At 40.9% G+C, this 20,483-nt stretch overlaps 1 protein-coding gene across 2 annotated transcripts in view; it reads right to left on the bottom strand.

Annotated features, from left to right (window-relative positions):
• Positions 1 to 19,339, bottom strand: part of SCOC (short coiled-coil protein) — a 45,449-nt gene extending 26,110 nt beyond the window's left edge. Inside the window, exon 1 of one of the 2 annotated variants that reach the window (XM_061142392.1) lies at positions 19,074 to 19,339. In XM_061142392.1, coding sequence (XP_060998375.1) covers positions 19,074 to 19,212 — 139 coding nt within the window. In that variant the 5' untranslated portion in view covers positions 19,213 to 19,339. The remainder of the gene's footprint in view (positions 1 to 19,073) is intronic. The other variant, XM_061142391.1, reaches the window with a different exon arrangement.
• Positions 19,340 to 20,483: the final 1,144 nt, after the last annotated feature.

Here is a 20,483-nt window from a genome sequence, read left to right as displayed (position 1 = left end):
AAACTTGATTTCAAGACTAGAATTAATAGTATGCTATAGTGCTATTTGGTAAATTAAGTTGTTTTTGTATACTTTTCTGAAGATTATAATTTCCTAATAATAACCAATAGTTGGCTAATTTGAAGAGAATCATCTCATTCATTTGTTCAATAGAGAAAAATGTAAGAAATTACCAGTGTGTTTTTAGTGTTTCTCAAGTGAAAGTTCAGAATTTTAGGGTCTCCTTGGAATCAAGATTTGAACTTATCAACAAAAATGAAAACAGTAAGGAATGAGTCTATGCAGTCTTGATGCTTATTTTTCTCTAGACTGTCTAATCAATGTTTCCCAAAGATTGTTGCTTCTAGCTCTGGTTGAAAACAATGAGCTTTTTAAATAGTTCTGTATTTTCTTGGGGCTTCCCAGGTGGTGCAGTGGTTAAGAATCTGCCTGTCAATGAAGGACGTGGTTCTGTGAGTTGGGAAGATCCCCTTGAGAAAGAAGTGGCAATCCACGTTAGTTTTCTTGCTTGAAAAACCCTATGGACAGAGGAGCCTTGTGGGCTACAATCCAAGGGGTTGCAAAGAGTCAGACATTATTGAGCGACTGAACACACACACACGTATTTTGTAATAATAGAAAAATATGAATAACACAATTAATCCTCAATTTGCAGATATTGTTTTGAACAAAGCTAAGTTTGAAAGTGATGTTAATTGAATGGTTAGATTAACGTGGCAAAAATTGCAACACTGGTATGCAAATGACTGGTTTGGAAAATCAGGTCTATCAATAGGGCAGCAAGCACTGGTCTGAAGAAGAGAAAATCCAGATTCAAGCTCTGACTCAACCTATATGTATTCATTCAATTCTTCATATAGTCACTAGTTTAAAAGTTTAATGTTCATTAGCGCTAGATGCTGTAGTTGTTTAGTCGCTCAGTCGTGTCTGACTCTTTTGTGACCCCATGTACTGTAGCCTGCCAGGCTCCTCTGTCCATGGGATTTTCGAGGCAAGAATACTGGAATCAGTTGCCATTTTTTTCTTCAGGGGATATTCCCGACCCAGGAATCGAACCCGAGTCTCCTGCATCAGCAGATGGATTCTTCACCACTGAGCCATCTGGGAAGCCCAGATGCTATAAAGTATCCAAATATTTGAAATTGACTGTAAGGCTGTGGGAGATGAGTCACTTTACCATACACCTCTGCTTCCTCAGATGAGAGACTGAGATAAAGTTGATTCTGCTTCTTTAATATTGTATAAAATAACATTAGGGAATTTATCAGGTAACACTTTTAGCAGTTGGTTCCCCATGTTTAAGAGTCAGCCTTTGATGCTTTGCTTGTGTCTGACAGTCCATTCCTTAGCTCCGTGCCTGCCATAAGATCTGAAAGCTTTCCTGGGCTAGTTATCTTTGAGCCACTTCATTTTAGCTTTTATGATTTGAGGTTTCTGTGATTCTCTACACATGAATCTACCATTATCAATCATTTCATAGCTGAGTACCTATTCCACTTAATTTTTATAAAATCAAGACTAATCATCAGGCTCTTGGAGCATAAAAGGGATTCGGTTTAATAAGACAAAAGTGATTCTTGGAAGGGCAGAGGAGTCAGGGTGGCAAGGAAATTAATATTTCATGAAAGAAAGCATGTGAGTTGCTAGCACGGCTCTAAAATGCTGGGCTGCTAATGGATTTTCTTACTTTAGATACACAGACATAATCCTTGTAGTTTTCTGTTTCCCTGGAAATCATTTGCACTAAATAATCCACTTGGGAGAGTGCCTCTGTCAGACTGTGTCAGGAACTGGGATTCTACACAACTTACAAGCTTACAAGTTAGCCCGCTTTGATTTCGTGAATGCTTGAAGATCCGAGATGTCTATGTCCAAGTCCAAGGACTCTGTCCTTCATGGCTCACAGCACGTGAGCTTCATGCGGATTTGCTTCCATTTCCCACCCTCCCCCAGGTCCCCCTCCCCCAGACTGGGCACCTGCACACACACAGGGCTGTTATGTGCGAGGAACGCTTAGCTCACAGGAGCTCTTGCCTTAATTTTAAGGCAAGTGGAAGCAAGCTCACTCTTCAGTCTCTATGAAGAGTAGAAGGCATGACCTTGTCCCTTAGAGATGTTCTCTGCAAACACAGCTTCTGAAATGGCATGGGTAATGGCCAGGCAGGGCCGTGTGCTCTTGGCAGACCAGCAAGAATGGGCAGTGACACTCAGGCCCCATGGCAGACTGCCTCAAACCTCTAACCTCTTTAGTGCATGAGAGATTCCTAATTTCCTTCCTCCTTCTTTATACAGTTATCTCGAGGGAAACAAATGGGACAGATAGGGCCAAATGTCTCATAAGGTGATGGTGGGATGTGTATCAGTCAAAAAGGAAGCAAACTACACTATCTGGCATTGGAGAAACATGAGTAGAAGTCAGTGGCATAGTTACAGTAAACACATTTTTAAATACATCATATTTTGTAGCCCCCCCACCCTTTCTTTTTCGCTATGTCATCAAACTTTGCAACAATCAGAAGGCAGAACAAGCCTGTCTGTAGCTTGTTTTGAAAACAAATGGTTAAAATTATTAATTGCCAGGGTAATTAGTAACACTTATCACCGCAAAAGCAGATCAAGGCTTCCTCAACTTGAAGCAAAGATTTGTCCAGGCCCCCTTTCTTCCTCTTCTCTAATGAGGGAAGAAAACAAGAGAATGCCTTGCTGCTAAGGGCCAGGCGCCTTTCCTGTCCTGCTCAGATATGGCCTTAAAGCTGTAGAAGAAATAACTCCTCAAGTTATCGAAAGAGGTGAATAACTTGACAGAACCCAAGAATTCTTTGCTACTCATCCTTGATGGTAGAATTGTGGGTTCTGGAATCTGAAGTAGGTTTTTTGGTATGTTCTACATGAAGCAAGTTTATGAGAAAATAGGGTGTAATTTTCATTTGGGGAGAAAATTGATATGCCCTTCAAAGGCATCCTGGAGTTCTTTCTTCTCACAGAAGTTTCTTCAGAGGCAAGTGCTATGGATCTTTCTGTTTCAGGGCATTCATTTTGCTTAAGGCACTGTTTCTCCCCCTTAAAGAGTTTTATTTCAAAATAAGTTTTCATATGTTTTCTAACAAGCATCACTGGCCACAATCCAACTCAGCATTTTAACATTTCTGGCACGTGTCTCTGTGGTTTAGTTTTGGATTTTATGTAAAAGGTACATAATCTACTCTTAATGTCACCTCAGCAAAATGTCATCAACTTTGAAAAGCCACTGGCTTGGCCATGCTGTAAGTGATCACCTGCAGACATGGGAATTCAAGTGCTTGGTGGCCTGTGGGTACTAAGAGTATCTGAACAGAAAGCCTCCTATACCTGATGCCTTAAATTCCTTGAAGAAGAACCAGCTGATTTTCTTAATTCATATAACTCAATTGGCAGCACAGTCCCTCATACATGTCTGTAAATACTGGCTGAATGAGCGAATGAATGAACCTTCTGTTCTGGCTCCTTCCTTTTTTTATCTCATGAAAAGCAGATGTGTCTGTGCTGCGATAGAGGGTGCCACAGTATTTCCATAGCGCCTTTTCACTTCAGAGCTCACCTGACTTTCTACCAAATTACCTCACTGCCTCTTAACACAGCCCAGTGGGAAGGGAAAAAAGCCAGTCATTTTCTTTATGGTCTGAGTGGTGGCTCTTCACACTTACAGAACATTAGGCACATGTGAACCATCACCTATAGAGACAGCTGGGGTCACCTATCATAACATGTCTCTGGCAGCTGTTGGGAGATCAGAATACACTAAAAGACAACATGACTAACATCTGGGGCCATAGAGAGGGAAATGCTGACTTGATGCCATTTATTCTCTTTGAGATGGTACACTGGTGACCTCTAGTGGCAACATTGATTCAAGATACGTTTCTGTTTCACCACAAAAAATGTTTATTTCAATCCTGTTCTCCTTTCATTTAGTAGCATTTTCTACTTGTAGGAAGACCTTAGATATGCACAATGATTTATGTGTAGCTGTTCATATTCAAACATTATTTTCTCATTTCATAAACTCAACTTTTGAGCTGGAAGAGTTCTCAGAAGAATTTGCCCATTTTATTTCATTATCTGTGGAAATTGAAACCTAGAAAAATAAAATGACTTGCCTGAAGTCTCCCCTCAGGGGTGGATCTAAAAGTCTACTGAGTCTCAGGCTCTTTCCAGACTTCAGAGGACTGCAGCAGCCTTAGGGGTTTTCAAGGGCAAACTGCCCATCTAACCCCACGCCCCCTGAATCTCTAAGTCACAAAATAGCGAACAAACAAAATGACTGTTGCCTTACAACATTAAGTTTGGGGATATGTGGTACAGTAATAATAATCAAAACAAAGAATTTATTTAGGAAATTTTGAGTCTATAAAAAATACTGAATAAAAAATAAAATAATGAACACTTGTCAGGTATGAATTAATCTTCTATTAAACATCAGCTATAAAAAAATCAAAGAGCTCTCAGACCAAATGAATACATATTCTAATTGACAGAAATAAGTTCTCCTTCCTCCATTAGACTGCACATTTTAAAGATATGTACATTTTAAAACCATGAGCCCAAAAGAAGACACATGTGTTCTGTACCCTATAAAAATAAATATGTGAATCTCAATCAAAAAGTGTACTTTGAACTCCTAATGTGTTGGTCACTTAGAATATAGAAGTCTCTTAAAGAGTTTATAATCTAGTTGTAAGACGCATCGAACCAATATTAGCTGGTTTCAAAATATCCCCCCTCCTAAATACTTGCTAATTATTAAAAGAAGGAGTAAGACACCACTGTAAGCAAGGGATCAAAGTGAACCTCACTTTTCTCCACACCCTCTCCAGCGTTTATTGCTTGTAGACTTTTGGATAGCAGCCATCCTGACTGGTGTGTAATGGTACCTCATTGTGGTTTTGATTTGCATTTCTCTGATAATGAGTGATGTTGAGCATCTTTTCATGTGTTTGTTAGCCATCTGTATGTCTTCTTTGGAGAAATGTCTGTTTAGTTCTTTGGCCCATTTTTTGATTGGGTCATTTATTTTTCTGGAATTGAGCTTCAGGAGTTGCTTGTATATTTTTGAGATTAATCCTTTGTTGCTTCGTTTGCTATTATTTTCTCCCAATCTGAGGGCTGTCTTTTCACCTTGCTTATAGTTTTCTTTGTTGTGCAAAAGCTTTTAAGTTTCATTGGGTCCCATTTGTTCCAATATTCTGGGAGGTGGGTCATAGAGGATCCTGCTGTGATTTATGTCGGAGAGTGTTTTGCCTATGTTCTCCTCTAGGAGGTTTATAGTCTCTGGTCTTACATTTAGATCTTTAATCCATTTTGAGTTTATTGTTGTGTGTGGTGTTAGAAAGTGTTCTAGTTTCATTCTTTTACAAGTGGTTGACCAGTTTTCCCAGCACCACTTGTTAAAGAGGTTGTCTTTTTTCCATTGTATATTCTTGCTTCCTTTGTCGAAGATAAGGTGTCCATAGGTTTGTGGATTTATCTCTGGGCTTTCTATTCTGTTCCATTGATCTATATTTCTGTCTTTGTGCCAGTACCATACTGTCTTGATGACTCATGCAAACTAGTACAGCCACTATGGAGAACAGTGTGGAGATTTCTTAAAAAACTGGAATTAGAACTGCCATATGACCCAGCAATCCCACTTCTGGGCATACACACTGAGGAAACCAGATCTGAAAGAGACACATGCACCCCAATGTTCATTGCAGCACTGTTTACAATTGCCAGGACATGGAAGCAACCTAGATGCCCATCAGCAGACGAATGGATAAAGAAGCTGTGGTACATATACACCATGGAATATTACTCAGTCTTTAAAAAGAATTCATTTGAATCGGTTCTAATGAGATGGATGAAACTGGAGCCCATCATTACAGAGTGAAGTAAGCCAGAAAGATAAAGACCAATACAGTATACTAACGCATATATATGGAATTTAGAAAGATGGTAACGATAACCCTATATGCAAAACAGAAAAAGAGACACAGATGTACAGAACAGACTTTTGGACTGTGTGGGAGAAGGTGAGGGTGGGATGTTTCGAGAGAACAGCATCGAAACATGTATATTACCTAGGGTGAAACAGATCACCAGGCCAGGCTGGATGCATGAGACAAGTGCTCGGGGCTGGTGCACTGGCAAGACCCAGAGGAATCAGGTGGAGAGGGAGGTGGGAGGGGGGGTCAGGATGGGGAATACATGTAACTCCATGGCTGATTCATGTCAATGTATGGCAAAAACCACTACAATATTGTAAAGTAATTAGCCTCCAGTTAATAAAAATAAATGAAAATAAATAAATAAAAATCAAATGGAAATATTCGAACACTAAAAAAAAAAAAAAGAACCAAAGTGAACCTCACTAGTAAAGGGATAAATAGAGAGTATGTACCACCTGATGGGGTGCAATGAGCAAAACACAGCATCACTTCCACTATTGCCAAGTGTATCAATGTTGAGGACCCTTTTACAAAATAACTGCCCTCTAATCTTTCAAAGTATCCGGGTTGCAGAAGTCAAGTAAAGATTAAGGAATTGTTCCAGACTGAAGGAGGCTAAAGCGACGTGACAGCTGAATGCAATGTATGATTCTAATTGGACGCTTTTACTGTCATAAATATAATCAAGACAACTGGCAAGACTTAAATGCACTTTGAAGATGAGGTGACAGTAATGTACCAATGTCATTTTCCTGACTTTTTTGGTTGTACTGTGATTATGAAGGAGAGAGGCCTTGAGGGTCCTTGTTTGTGGGAAGTGCATACTAAAGTATCCGGGGGGATGGGGCATTAGATTGGCAGCTTACTCTCAAACAGTTCAGGAGAAAGGATCCTTCTTCATGGACTTTCAAATTTTGGTACTTTGAGATTATTTCATAATAAAAGTAAAACTTAAATAAGATATGACTGTGCTGAAGGATGGACTTCCCTGGTGACTCAATGGTAAAGAATCCACCTCCCTATGCAGGAGATGTGGGTTCAATCCCTGGGTCAGGAAGATTCCCCTGAAGAAGAAAATGGCAACCCACTCCAGTATTCTTGCCCGGGAAACCCCATGGACGGAGGAGTCTGGCGGGAGTCCCTGGGGTCGCAAAGAGTGAGACACGATTGAGCAACTAAACAACAAGGGCCGAAGGATGGCGTTTTCAATTTATGTCTTATCTCCCCTGCTCCCCACCCTCTGTGCCTAGCATGTCCTATAGCCAAATCTACCACTTGCTCATTTTATTTCACTAAGGCAACTGATTGCATGCATCACTAGAAAGGCAGAAGGCAGTTGTGATATTTTGATAGGGGCCCTTAATCCTAGAATCTGAGCAAACTGCAGGAGATAGTGAAGGACAAGGGGAGCCTGGCGTGTTGCAGCCCATGGGGTCACAAAGAGTTGGACGCAACTGAGCAACTGATCAACAGCAATCCTAGCACTGGTACTTTCACATGCTTCTCAAAATCAGCACTCCTGTTAGGATTTGTGTTTTACTTCCATATATCAGAAAAACCTTTTAATTTTATCATTTTTAAGAAAAAAATTGCATAAATAGAACATGAAAATGCAATGCTCATAATCTCTTCACACTACTAAATACATTTTCCCGAGTTCTCTTCCATCCTAGTCCATACGCATAAATTACTTTCACATGGTTATAATCACAACTTGGGTGCGATTTTATACTCTCTATCTCTCGTCTGAGCATACTCCAGTATTGTTAGTGAGCCTCAGGGGTGCTTCTTGCCCCTTTCAAAATGATTACATTTTGAAACACTGACCTCATAACATAACTAGGGGGCCATATTTCATTGTCCAGCACCTGAACACCTTACTGTTTCCACCCTGTCAGTATAATGCAGTTATGCTATCTGGTAATCTGTGTCCTGATGTGTTGTCATTTGATGAAGGCTTTGAAGTCACTCAGACCTGGACTGCTCACCCAGTTCTGTTTCATATTAAGTTGGCCAAAACAGTTGGTTCAATTTCCCCATAAGATGGTACAGAAAAACCCGAACGAACTTTTTGGCCAACCCAATACAAGTTCCTAAACCTTTCTGAGTCCGAGTCTTCAATCTAAAAAACAGAGGTAATAATATCTATTAATATAATATCCATTAATATAATAATATCTGTTATGCTATTTGTGAGGATTAAATAAGACAATGAATGTGAAATTCTTAGCACAGTGCCTGGAATGTATTAAGGTCTCAATAAATTTTATTATCATTTATGGAAGGATACATGACAAAATGTGGGCTTACTCCAAATACTTAGTTTTGTGACTCTTCTAGTTTAATTGTGATGGGTGATGAGTTATTTTTTAGATGACATCACACATCCAAAAGTTCACTAGAATTTCTAAAGAAACCAACAGATTCTCTCAGTTTCTCCAGATTTGAGAACCTATGGGAAAAATAAAGTGACAACTGACTAATGATCTTTCTCCAATGTCTGCTTTAGTTTTTCTGCATAGTACCCCTCAAAAAAAAGTTTTAAAAGTCCTTAAAAATGTAATCACTGGAGCATGACAGAAGTATTACACACAGTTTGCTTTCTAAAGATAACTAGTTTGCTGTGAATTTCCCTAATTTCTTTTATGTCAAATGATTACATGCTATGGAAAAAGGATAATGTCTCAATTTACAAAATGAACCAATAAAAGAGTTACTGCTTTTTTAGCAGAAAAAAATTCTACAAAACTCTATTCTTTGGGAAATTCCTTGAAATATAGGTAATTGTGTATTTGATGATCACTAAGTATTTCACAGAAAGGCACTGGCTGAGAAATTCAGTCTGCCTGATTTATAACTGCCAACTGTTGAGTTGCTCAAATTATACATCAACTATGTTTTATTTAATGTAAACATAGGAATTCTGTTCTTATAGTATATTAAAGCAAAAGGGCCAGGAGTCCACTGTACATTGAGGAACACTGTCCTGGCACAAAGCTCAGGCCATTTAAAATACTAAAATTAAAAAAGGTAAGGAAATTGTTGACAAAAATCTCCTAAACTGTGGTGTTGGAGAAGACTCTTGAGAGTCCCTTGGACTGCAAGGAGATCCAACCAGTCCATCTTAAAGGAGGTCAGTCCTGGGTGTTCATTGGAAGGACTGATGCTGAAGCTGAAACTCCAATATTTTGGCCACCTCATGAGCTGACTCATTTGAAAAGACCCTGATGCTGGGAAAGATTGAGGGCAGGAGGAGAAGGGGACGACAAGAGGATGAGATGGTTGGATGGCATCATCGACTCAATGGACATGGGTTTGGGTGGACTCCAGAAGTTGGTGATGGACAGGGAGGCCTGGTGTGCTGCAGTTCATGGGGTCGCAAAGAGTCGGACACGACTGAGCGACTGAACTGAACTGAACTGAAATACATCTATAAACAAATCTTTCTGAATAGTTATCATAACCTTGGAAAAACCCACTAACCTTGCCACCAGCAATGCAAATGAAGGCTCAATAGTCACACAGATGGGCAAGTAAGAGTTGTCTTTTGTCTGTTGGGAAAAGGGAGTGAAGTTTCTCAGAATGGATAAGAAAGGACGAATGTGTCTTAAAATGCAAGCTTTTTCCAACAGTTTTTAGAGTGTTATGGTACCAGCAAGGAGAAAACCATGCATGTACATAGCCAAAGTCATTAAGCTGACAATGAAATGTGTGTGTGAAAAACAGGGGAACAATGATTAAATGGGGGAAGCAGCCAGTAAGGGCTAAGAAGAGGCTACTGTTGGCTGCGAGCATCCCTGGGAGGCTGGTGGACGGAAGACCCAGGTTGTTCTTACAGAAAGGCAGCGAGGGAGGCTCTCTGTTCTCCTTGACCATTCATGTGGGCTGCCACTGAGCCCCTTCTGTTTCCAGTGTCAAGTCCAAGGATGAAAAAAAAGGCTGAAGCCTATCTGTGAAAGCACAACATGTCTTTCTGAAACAGCTTTTCCAATAACTCTGATTCTGCGATTGGAGTACATACTATTTCCTGTAGGGTCACTGAGAGCTTTGGGACCATTCAAAAATTCTGTTCCAAGGGTTGATAAACACAGCTAAAGCTGGTCTCTCCAGTCTGCCCTGTTTTTTTAGTGTAAGCCTCCTTCTCTCTGCGCTCCAGATTCTTTTTTCTGAGGGTCTCTCAGAGGAACTCCAAGGGCCTCTAAGGAAACCAGGTTCTGACCCTCCAATTCTGAACAGATCAGGTAGGCTGGAGGCCTGTGAGGAAAAGTGGTCCAAAGCTCATCCAGTCTAAATGGGGCTTTGTGATATGAATGTCCACATAAGGAGAATAGCCACCTAGGCCCCCTTCTCAGCAGGAAAAGGACCTAGGGAAGGGCAGCATCTCTTTAGCTCATGAGCTCAGGTAGATAAAATTCATCCTTGATTTTTTGAATCTCATCTGGATTTTTCTCTAGGAAAAAGAAATTAGCACAATTATGAAGGATTTCATATAAAATTAACATTCTTTCCCCCATTTTTGTTGTTAATCTAATAAAGGGGCTTCCCTGGCGGCTCAGCAGTAAAGAATCCACCTGCCAATGCAGAAGATTCGAGTTCGATCCCTGGGTCGGGAAGATCCCTGGAGAAGGGAATGGCAGCCCACTCCAGTATTGTCGCCTAGAGAATTCCATGGACAGAAGAGCCTGGCAGGCTACAGTCCATGGGGTCGCAAGAGTCAGACACAACCTAGTGACTAAATCACCACAATCTAAGAAAAAACACACTGCTGATGCAGGGCCGTTGATGGATGGTTTTGTCTTTTAAAAGAAGAGTCAAAATACTACTTGTGTTTTGATAAGAAAATTAGAGAATACTCTAGATTACTGAAAATATTTAGATACTGTCCTAATATTCCATTTCTTAAGCTTGTTTATTAAAACTAGGTTTTGCATTATGCTAGATTATTACAGTTAAGTAGATTTCCTCTGATGGAAGATTTTTTTTCACAGAAAGAGCACTTACAATTTCTAGCAATACATTAGTGATCCCAGAGTCATAGCATTCTCAGAAACTACTGAGAAGCAAAATTAATCTCCTTTTTCTTATTAAATCTCTTCCGCTGAATCTCTAGGGCATTTTACTGGGCCAGGGAGGTATTTTTAATGTCACTATCTATATTATATTCAGCTGGCAGGAAATGAGACTTCACTCAGCCAATGTCATTATCTCTACTCATACAGATCCCAAATGACAATTAAGATTTGCTGAAACTTTCTGCCATCATTGGTACAATGAACACGCTCGTTCAAATCCACAAGAAACATTTCTACTATGCTAGAGATGATCTCTCTTGACATCTCTAAGGATGTCTGAATAATCTTTTAAGTTAATATTCATGGCCAACTGGGTGGCTGGTGTAAACTGAGGTGACGTGGGGAGCATATCCTGACCAGCACATGACCAACCCTCTCCTCATCTGTGTGTACTTACGTAAGGATGCCTCCACTCTGAGACTCTCACCACCACCAGATCCTCCCATGAGGGCCAGTGTAACCCAGTCGAGCCATTACCAGCAGGGTAGGGGACATTGGAAACCTGCTGGCTGCAGACACTGGCCCCACTCACCGTCAGAGAAAGGCCTGCTCCCTGTCTCAGGCAAGATCCTGCCATGGCTCTCTGTGTTTCCCAGCTGGGTAGCCACGAGCCTGTTTCCTTCTTTAGCCTGCATTATAGTGGAGGGTGAGATGAAAAGGAGTACAGGCCCTTGATACCTTTTACTTGGAGTGCTAACTAATGCAGGGCCTCATGTCTGATCTGCTGCATGGCTGAGGGGATGGCAGATGGCCTTCAGAAAGCTTTTCAAACCCACCCTCCTTTCAGCAGGGCATGAGGCAGGTATTGTTACATTTTCTGTACGGTGGTAGAAAGCAGCACCAAATAAAAGCACACAACAATTGTGCCACTTCTTCAGGAGGCTTACGACCACTTTACAATGAAGGCTAATTGGCTGATGCCAAAAGCAGACGCAGAAGCAGCTTTGAATATCATCCAGGAGAGTTTTAGCGAGCAGAGTCAGGAAGGAGGCTGAGCCATAAAAGAGGACGGCGTTGAGAAGAACATTGGCAGGGAAAAGGTGAGGGCCAGGATGAAGATGACAAAGAAGAGCTGTCTTATTTGTATCAGAAAAGAATCGTGCTCTTGTTAAAAGAGTTAGTTCATCCGCACCTCCCCCTTCTACCACAAGCCTCTTTATCAGGAGGACGTCAACAGCCAGTCCCGGCTGTGTCCACAGGATGCTGCTGTTACCATGACAACCGATGTGACCAAATCTTGGAGCCTTTCGAGAAACTTGTGGGTGATCTCCTTGAAGTGGGCAAAGGAGGAACTAAAACATACTGAACACTTAGTAAGCGAGACTGTTTCAGGAAATTTCCTTTATTATTTCATTTAATCTTCAAAACAATTCTGAGACATATTCTTAGGATCATTTCACAACTGAGGAAACTGAGGCTCAGGGATGTTAAATAACTCGCTCAAAGTCCAACGGACTCAAACCCAGGCATTTCTGACTCCCAAGTTCAAGCCTTTTCTGCCACACTACGCTGAGCTGATTCTCCAAATAGGCAAGTCCTGTCTACTACCTGGTATGTGATGGTAGTGGTCAAAAAATGTTTTCTGAAAGCAAAACTAAACTGACCTAGAAATGGAGATAGGAAAGAAATGATTTAAGAAAGTTGACCCTAGGAGTCGATTCTTGGCTAGGGGCTCTCATCCCAGTGTATACAGAAACTCAATCAAAATTATTTAGCAAAAATGTTTTGAGCATCTATTAGGTACCAGACATTGGGTTAGGTGCCAGAAATACAGACATTTTAAAACCCAGGTTCCATCTTTTAGCAGTTCACAGTCTCTTAGCAGAGGGTAGAGGGGCTCGTATACATATAAGCTCATATAATATGCTATGAAAAAATGTAATTTTGGGGTTTTCGGGAAGGAGAAAGGAAACTTAAATCAGTATGGGAAGGTCAAGGAAGGCTTCCTGGAGAAAGTGATGCCTGGGTGGGTTCTTAAAGAATAAACAGGAATTAGCCAGGCAAGAAAGAGTGAGTGGTATTATTCCAGGCAAAGAGAGCAGTAGGAGCAAAGTCCAGAGGCATGAAATAGACAGCGTGTGCATAGGATGTTAAGTGTTTCCTACTGAGCTGAAACCACGTGGCAGGAAATGACACTGAAGAGATAGGCAGAACCAGGAAGAGGGAAACTTTAAATGCCACGTTAAGTGTTTGAACTTCTTCCAGCAGGGGATGCAAGGCATCGATCGGTCTTTGCAGGGAGAGGCAGTGATATGGTCAGTGTGGAGGAGAGACTTGAAGGGATAAGAACTGAAATAGGAAGAACAGTTGGGCAGTTGATGCTGTGGTTTATGTGGGAGATAATGGGGGCCTAATCAGGGAAGTGGTGGTGGGGGTAGAGAAGGCCAGATTGATTTGAGAAACATTTTCAAGGTCAAGTCAACAGGAATAAGCAATTTGATTGGGTTGTGAGAAATAAGAATGGGACAATGGCATGTGGATTTCTTGCTTAAGGAACAAGGTGGATGATGGGACCATTCATTAAAATTATGAATCAGAAGTGGGAGCAGATTAGGGAGTGTCCATGGGATAAGAAGAGATCATTTGACAACTGGGACGTAACTAGGTATTTAGCAAGCAGTTGGATTATGAATCAGAAGCTCTAAAGAGAGATAAAGACAAATCATGAAGATTTGAGAAGTCTGAAAATATGTTCTTCTACAGTCACTTTTGTCCTGAAGATGTGTTTTATTTGGACTTCCATGAAATTGTTTTAAAAATCAGGATTAGGTGGAAAACGTAAAAGAATTAGGAAGTTGCACATCCCCTCCCAAAAGAATCTGTATTTTGGGTGTCTCTTGAAAATTCTGCTTTTTTTGCATTTCTGTTCTTTCATGACAGTAGTCAGCTAGAAGTAGGAAGAAGTGGGGCTCTCTGAGGAGGGCACATGTTCTGTAGGAGCCTCTGTCCTCACCTGGCTGGGCCCCTGGCTCAGGGCTCAGCATTGTTTGCTACCTTATCATCACTATCACTGTTGCCTTTCTTACAGTAGAGTTAAGAGAAAAGTAAACTTTTCTTGTTCTCTTATCCTAGTTAAAAGTAGAAAATGAAATCTAGTCCAAGAGGACTGTGTTTTAAGAAAAAAGGTGTTGAGAAATGAATAGTGTTCCCATATATTTGATGTGCAAACAATGCATATCCTTGTTGAAAGAATTAAACTTCAGATATCACTGTGAAATAAACCATATTAATATTTCTGTCTGCTGTATTTAAAAGATGCGTGATGACTTCCCATTTTTTTGTATCTCCTTTAATTTCTTTCATCACTGTTTTGTAACTTTCAGGGTATAAGTCTTTAATATTGTTAAAATGTCCATACCACCCAAAGCAATCTACATGCTCAATGCAGTTCTTATCAAAATCTCAAAGGCATTTTTTACAGAAGTAGAAAAAACAACTCTAAAATTAATATGAGACCACAAAAGACCCCAGATAGCCTCAAAAATCTTGAGAGAAAAAAAGAACAAAGCTAGAAGTATTGTACTTCCTGATTTCAGTGTAATAAAATATATATTACAAAGGCATAGAAATTAAAATAGTAAAAAAAAAAAAAACTTATGATACTGACGTAAAGACATACATACCACCCTATGGAATACAGAGTCCAGAAACACATCCATACATGTAGGTCAACTAATCTTCAACAGGGTGCCAAGAACATTCAATGGGGAAAGAATAGTCTCTTTAACAACTAGTGTTAGGAAAACTGTACACATACAGAAAAATGAAGACCTTTATCTTACGCCATACACAAAAATCAACTCAAAGTGGATTAAAGACTTAAATGTAAGACCAAAAGCTATAAAACTCCTAAAAGAAACTGTAGAGGAAAAACTTTGTGACATTGGTCTTGGCAATAATTTCACAGATATGACACCAAAAGCATATGTGACAATGCAAAAATAGACAAGGAAGATGACATCAATGAAAACACTTCTTCACAATAAAGGAAACAATCACTCGAATATAAAAGAAACCCGCAGAATGGGATGAAATATTTGCAAATGGTATAACTGGCCATTTAAAAGGTTAATTTATACTAAAATATCTAAGGAACTCCTCAATTACAAAAATGTTGATAACCCAGTTAAAAATGGGCAAAGGACTTCGATAGACGTTTCCTTAGAGAAGACATAAACTTGGCCAGCAGGTAAGTGAAAAGATGCTCAATGTGACTAATCACCAGTGAAATGCAAATCAAGATCATAATGAGATCTTAGCTCACACCTGTTATGATGGTAATCAAAATAAAAAGCCCCCAAAGACTACACGTGTTGGTAAGAATATGGAGAAAGTGAAGGGAATGTAAAATGATGCAGCCACTATGGAAAACAGTATTGAGATTCCTCAGAAACTTAACAAGGGAAGTACCGTATGACGAATACTCAAAATCATTGAAATCAGGATCTTGAAGAGATAGGACCACTCTCATTTCACTGCTGTCCTAGTCACAGTAGCTTAGATGTGGAAACAACCAAAACATCAAATCAACAGGTGACTGGATAAACAAAAAGGTGATATATGTGTACAATGGAACATTATTCAGCCTTAAAAAAGAATGAAGTCCTGCAATATGTCACAATTGGATCAACCCTGTGGACATTATACTCAGCAAAACAAGCCAGTCACAGAAGGACAAACACTGTATGATTCCACTCATATGAGGTATCTAAGATAGACTCAGAAGCGAAAAATAGAAGCGAAATGATGACTGCAGGGGCTGGGGCAAGGGGAAACAGGCAACTGCTAGTCAACAGGTATAACATTTCAGGAATGTAAGGCTATTCTAGAGATTTGATGAATAGCATTGTGTCTGTGGTTCATGGTGCTGTACTGTTAAAGATGTGTTAGGGAGGGCTTCTCTGGTGGTCCAGTGGTTAAGAATCCACCTGCCAGTGTAGGGGACGCAGGTTCAATCCCTAGTCTGGGAATGATCCCACATGCTGCAGGGCAACTTAAGCCCAAGAGCCGCAACTACTGAAGCCCAGGCGCCTAGAGCCTGTGCTCTGCAACTAGAGAAGCCGCCGCAATGAGCAGCCTACGACTGGAGAGCAGCCCCTGCTCACTGCAGCTGGAGAAAGCCCACGCGCAACAAAGAAGGCCCAGCACAGCCAAGTGAATAAGTAATTTCTTAAAGGAGTATTTAAAAGACCTGTTAAAGGAAGGAGATCTCATGTTATATCTTCTTACCACATTCAGAGTAAAAAGTTTAAAAACAAAAAGATACGTAATGGAAAAACCTAATAAACTGAAATAAGTATTGAAATTTCTTCAATAGTTTGTTTAGGAAACTGAATGAAATAAACGATGATAGGCCATTGCCTCTTTCCTACAGATACAGTGCTTGGCCCTAAAGGGGTTTATTTTACAAGCTCTGTTTTAGGGTCACTGGTATATAGCATGGACAGTAAGAGTGGAACAAGAGAGAGAGGAAAAGCAGGCCAAGAGCAGAATCTTGGGGAAAGACTTAGTACCACTTAGACCAGAGATTCCCAGACTACCTTGGTTCACAGTGCCCTTCATTTTAAGTAATTTTTTCAGTGCTCCAAGGCCAAGAGAGACACCAAACAGTTCCACAAATTAAGTATTCACACCCAAACACCTTAATAAGTGTTTGTGTCCTTAAAACTTAGTAATCATTTGGAAAAAAAAATACTGCACCTAAGCTGAAAGACATTTCAATTTCTTTAAAATTTCATTCTTCAGTAACACACTTACCTAACGGGATGTGTGGGCCTTCTGGGCACTTCACAACTTCTCCAGCCTGCTCAAACTGACACCCTTATTACCTGTTCTACATCGATTTTTACACAGAACTTGCTTTTTATCACACCATTGGCAGGAAACCCAGCATGGAAAGAGATGTTACTGAAAGAAATGCAGTTCAGTCTAATGTGAAATTGTGAACAAGCTGCATTTGTTTCATAATAATTTATCTTCCTGTTTTTATTTATTAAGGACCAAGAACCTCTCATTAACAACAGCAAACTAGTATCCCCACATCAAATTGATACATTTATCTCCAAAAGCCAGGGAACATGGGGTTTCAGTTCTTTCCTGCTACAAGTACAGGAACAACCTCCATTTTCCATCTTGGAATGCTGAAACAGCAGAATTAGAGCTAGTGCCTCAGCCCACCGCTGGTTCCCACACTGGACCACCCCTGAAGGCCCCTGATGCCCTGAAATTCTGTGACTCGTCCAACCAGGAATGACGAGGCTTTGAGTCGGACCCAGGTGCCCTCAAAGCCCTCCTTCTGCTGCCGCCTCTCGCACTAACGGGTATCCTGCTTACTCTGTCCCCGTTTCTCAGTTCATTCTGAGTCTACGCCCCTGGCCTCAGACTCGGTTAGCAAGCAAAACTTCGATGGAGACCCTCTGCATTGGCAGCCGTGGATTGGACACCTGAGTTCAGATCCCCGCCCTCGTCTCTTTTCGTCTGGCTGGAAAGTGTGAGGGTAGCAGATGGTGAGATGCAGACGGCAGAGTTGAGGCCCTGCCCTGGGCTGGATGAAAGACCTCGGTTTCACAAAGACTCCTTCTCCGCCTTGCCGACCGTCGCTTTCAGGCCCAGGCCACGTTACAAGGGAGAAGGAATCCTATCCCGGGATGGGGGGCGAATTCGGAGCAAGCCAGCAGTCTATAGGAACCGCAACTGCCCCATGGCATATAGGACTCCCCAAGCGCATGCCCAGCGCTCATCGTGCCTTCTAGAAGCTAAGGGGCAAGTTTCCCTGGTCTTTGATCCCTTCACTGCCTTCTCCAGCCCTGTCATTTTTCTGAAACACCCTGATGGGAGCATGTGAAGGCCAGCGGTATCCCTCTTCTTCGACAAACCCCAGACCTTGTTGTACCTTTCCTCCCGTCGTAAAGACTGAAAATGCTCCTCTTTGATTTTTCAAAGCCCTCAGCATGTTTATGCGGTGCCAGGAGGGGAAGCTGGCTGGCAGTTTGTGCTAATTGTCTGGCCGCACTTTAGAAAGAGGCTTTTTGAATCTGAGCATTTAGGGAGAAAGTGGAGAAGCGTGGCTGTATGAAAGAGCAATTGATGTTAAATATTCATGCTCTGCTCTCGGTTAATCAAAATCAGTAACCCCCACTGCTTAGCTGAGTCTTGCTGGCTTCTATTAATAACTATGATTTTGCTGAGGGAACATGGATATAAAACAGTGCCACTAACACACACGCACACACACAATACTTGGGTGCTTATAGGTGTGAAGTCTTTCCAGTTAACATTGTGCAAGGTGCAAGAGATGCGGGTTCAACCCCTGGGTGTGGAAGACCCCTGGAGGAGGAAATAGCAACCCACTCCAGTATTTCTTGCCTGTAAAATTCCATGGACAGAGGAGCCTGGCCGGTTACAGTTCACGGGGTCACAAAGAGTCAGACTCGCCTGAGCGACTGAGCATGTACTCCCAAGTCAGGCAGTGTCTGTGTTCTCCCCTGTGTTGAACGAGCTGTAGTTATCCCTTCCATCAGCATGTTAGAAACACCACTCCCTTCTTTTTCCTTCTTTCACGTGGAATTCAGCAAACTTTGTCCTTGCTTAAAAACCAGACATGTTCTGTGACAAATTTTAAAGTGAATTGCAGAGTATTCTAGTTCATTTACCAGAAATGATGCAACTTCACATAACAGAGAAGAAATGGACTATAATTGAACAAATTCGGGTAATAATATCATAGGTTGCTTTAGTAACAACTTTAAGATCATGTTTCCTGAGTCTCCAGGAAATAAACATTTTATATTTTTATTTGTTGATTGATTTTTAAAGTACATGTAATTCAACCACAGGAGCTTTTAAAATAATCACTGAATTTGAAAGGAAAAAGAAAAGTAGCTCTTAAACATTTTTTCTAGCTTTTTTTTTTTTTTTCAAGTTTTCTACAATGACTATGTTTTACCATCATAATAAAAGCAATAACAATTATTGTTTTACAAAGCTGCTGAGCACTTGCTGGATTTTATGTTTCGGAAGTCATCAGTTTCTTCCTTACCTGTGTCATCTGCAAGAGAAATGTTGGTGAAGGCACGATCCTCCTCTTCCTCTTCCTCTTTGGCGGACCCGTCCATCTTGTTCACTTTCAGGCCTGTTAGTGACAAGTATGAGGGCAGGGGAAAACGGCTGTCCCTCATGTGATCGCCCTGGTTAAATCATTAATACATGAGCATCCACGCAGGTGCTATCTGATACTTGTAAGAGCCACCCTCTTCCTGTTTTCCACCTGAAGAGTTCTTACCGAGTGTTGCAGACCTAACCGGAAGTGGTGAGAGGTTAGGTCTGCAGGTTAAAGTGTTACAACCCTTGAAGCTGTTGAACTGGCACTCCTGCTGCACTCTGGCTGGGTGCCAAATCCAGTGTCAGCCTCCTTAGACTGAATTGCCCGAGAACATTGCCCCAGAAGCCCTGCAGTGAGGTTGGGGAGAGGGAAATGTATTTTATGTGATCAGTACATCTTTTGGATGCCTACATAAACTTCTTGGGGATTTGGGTCAGTGACCTACTAGCATGACTTGGTTACAGAGCCTCGATTTCCTGTCCTTTATCAGGGTGTCTTCTGTAAGGATTAAACATAAAAGCACTTGATATGTGTCAACTATAATAATAATGACCCTAAATGATATGCGAGGGACTAAGATTCTATACACATTAAACTCATCAATGCCCTTTCATATTACTGTGTATGTACCTCACTCCATGAAAGCTCGTTAAAATGTCAGAATCTCCTTTCTCTACTTCTGGAGGGGCTGAAGGAGAGAGATGTTGGCCATCCCAGTCCTGAAGCCTAGGGCCCTTTGCTAGAGGAGGAAGCCCTTTTTTATAGATACTTTTCTTTGTCTCTTAGTCCCCATGCATATACATAGACAAACCCAAAATGATTTTAAAATTTTACATCATCACTCTTTAAGGGGTGGAAATCAGCCAAATCTGATGAAGAATTTCAAGCAGATATTAAAACTGAGTTACTGCAGGCCACATTTTGCTCTAAGTGCTTTGAACATTGGGATTTTTTTAATTCATCTGAGTTCATTGTTGCTTTATCAATCAAAATGGATGTAAGCTGTTGGAAATCCTGAATGTTAAAAGTTAAATTCACTAGAATAGAATTGCCCCTAATTTTCCAATTCTATCCTGCACGTATTTGTGACTGCGTATTTGATACACCTGGGGGACTTTGGAGGGCTCAAAGTAAGAAATAATTATTGCTGTTAATAAGCTTAATAAAAAGCTCAAAAGCAAGAGTCCTTGAGGTTTAGAGAAGGTAAAGATCTTAAAGGCTTAGAGAAGATGACATTTGAGATGCATGACTGGTGACAAGTGTCATCCAAAAGGCAAAAATGGCCAGATGGTGAGTGCGTTCTTGGTGAAGGGGCATGGGCAAAGGCTCAGAAATGCAGAAACACAA

Source organism: Dama dama, chromosome 5 (genome assembly GCF_033118175.1).
Source record: "Dama dama isolate Ldn47 chromosome 5, ASM3311817v1, whole genome shotgun sequence".
NCBI classification, from domain to species: Eukaryota; Metazoa; Chordata; class Mammalia; order Artiodactyla; family Cervidae; genus Dama; species Dama dama.
The sequence above is the reverse complement of the archived record's forward strand: the minus strand, read 5'-3'. Positions and strand labels throughout refer to the sequence as shown.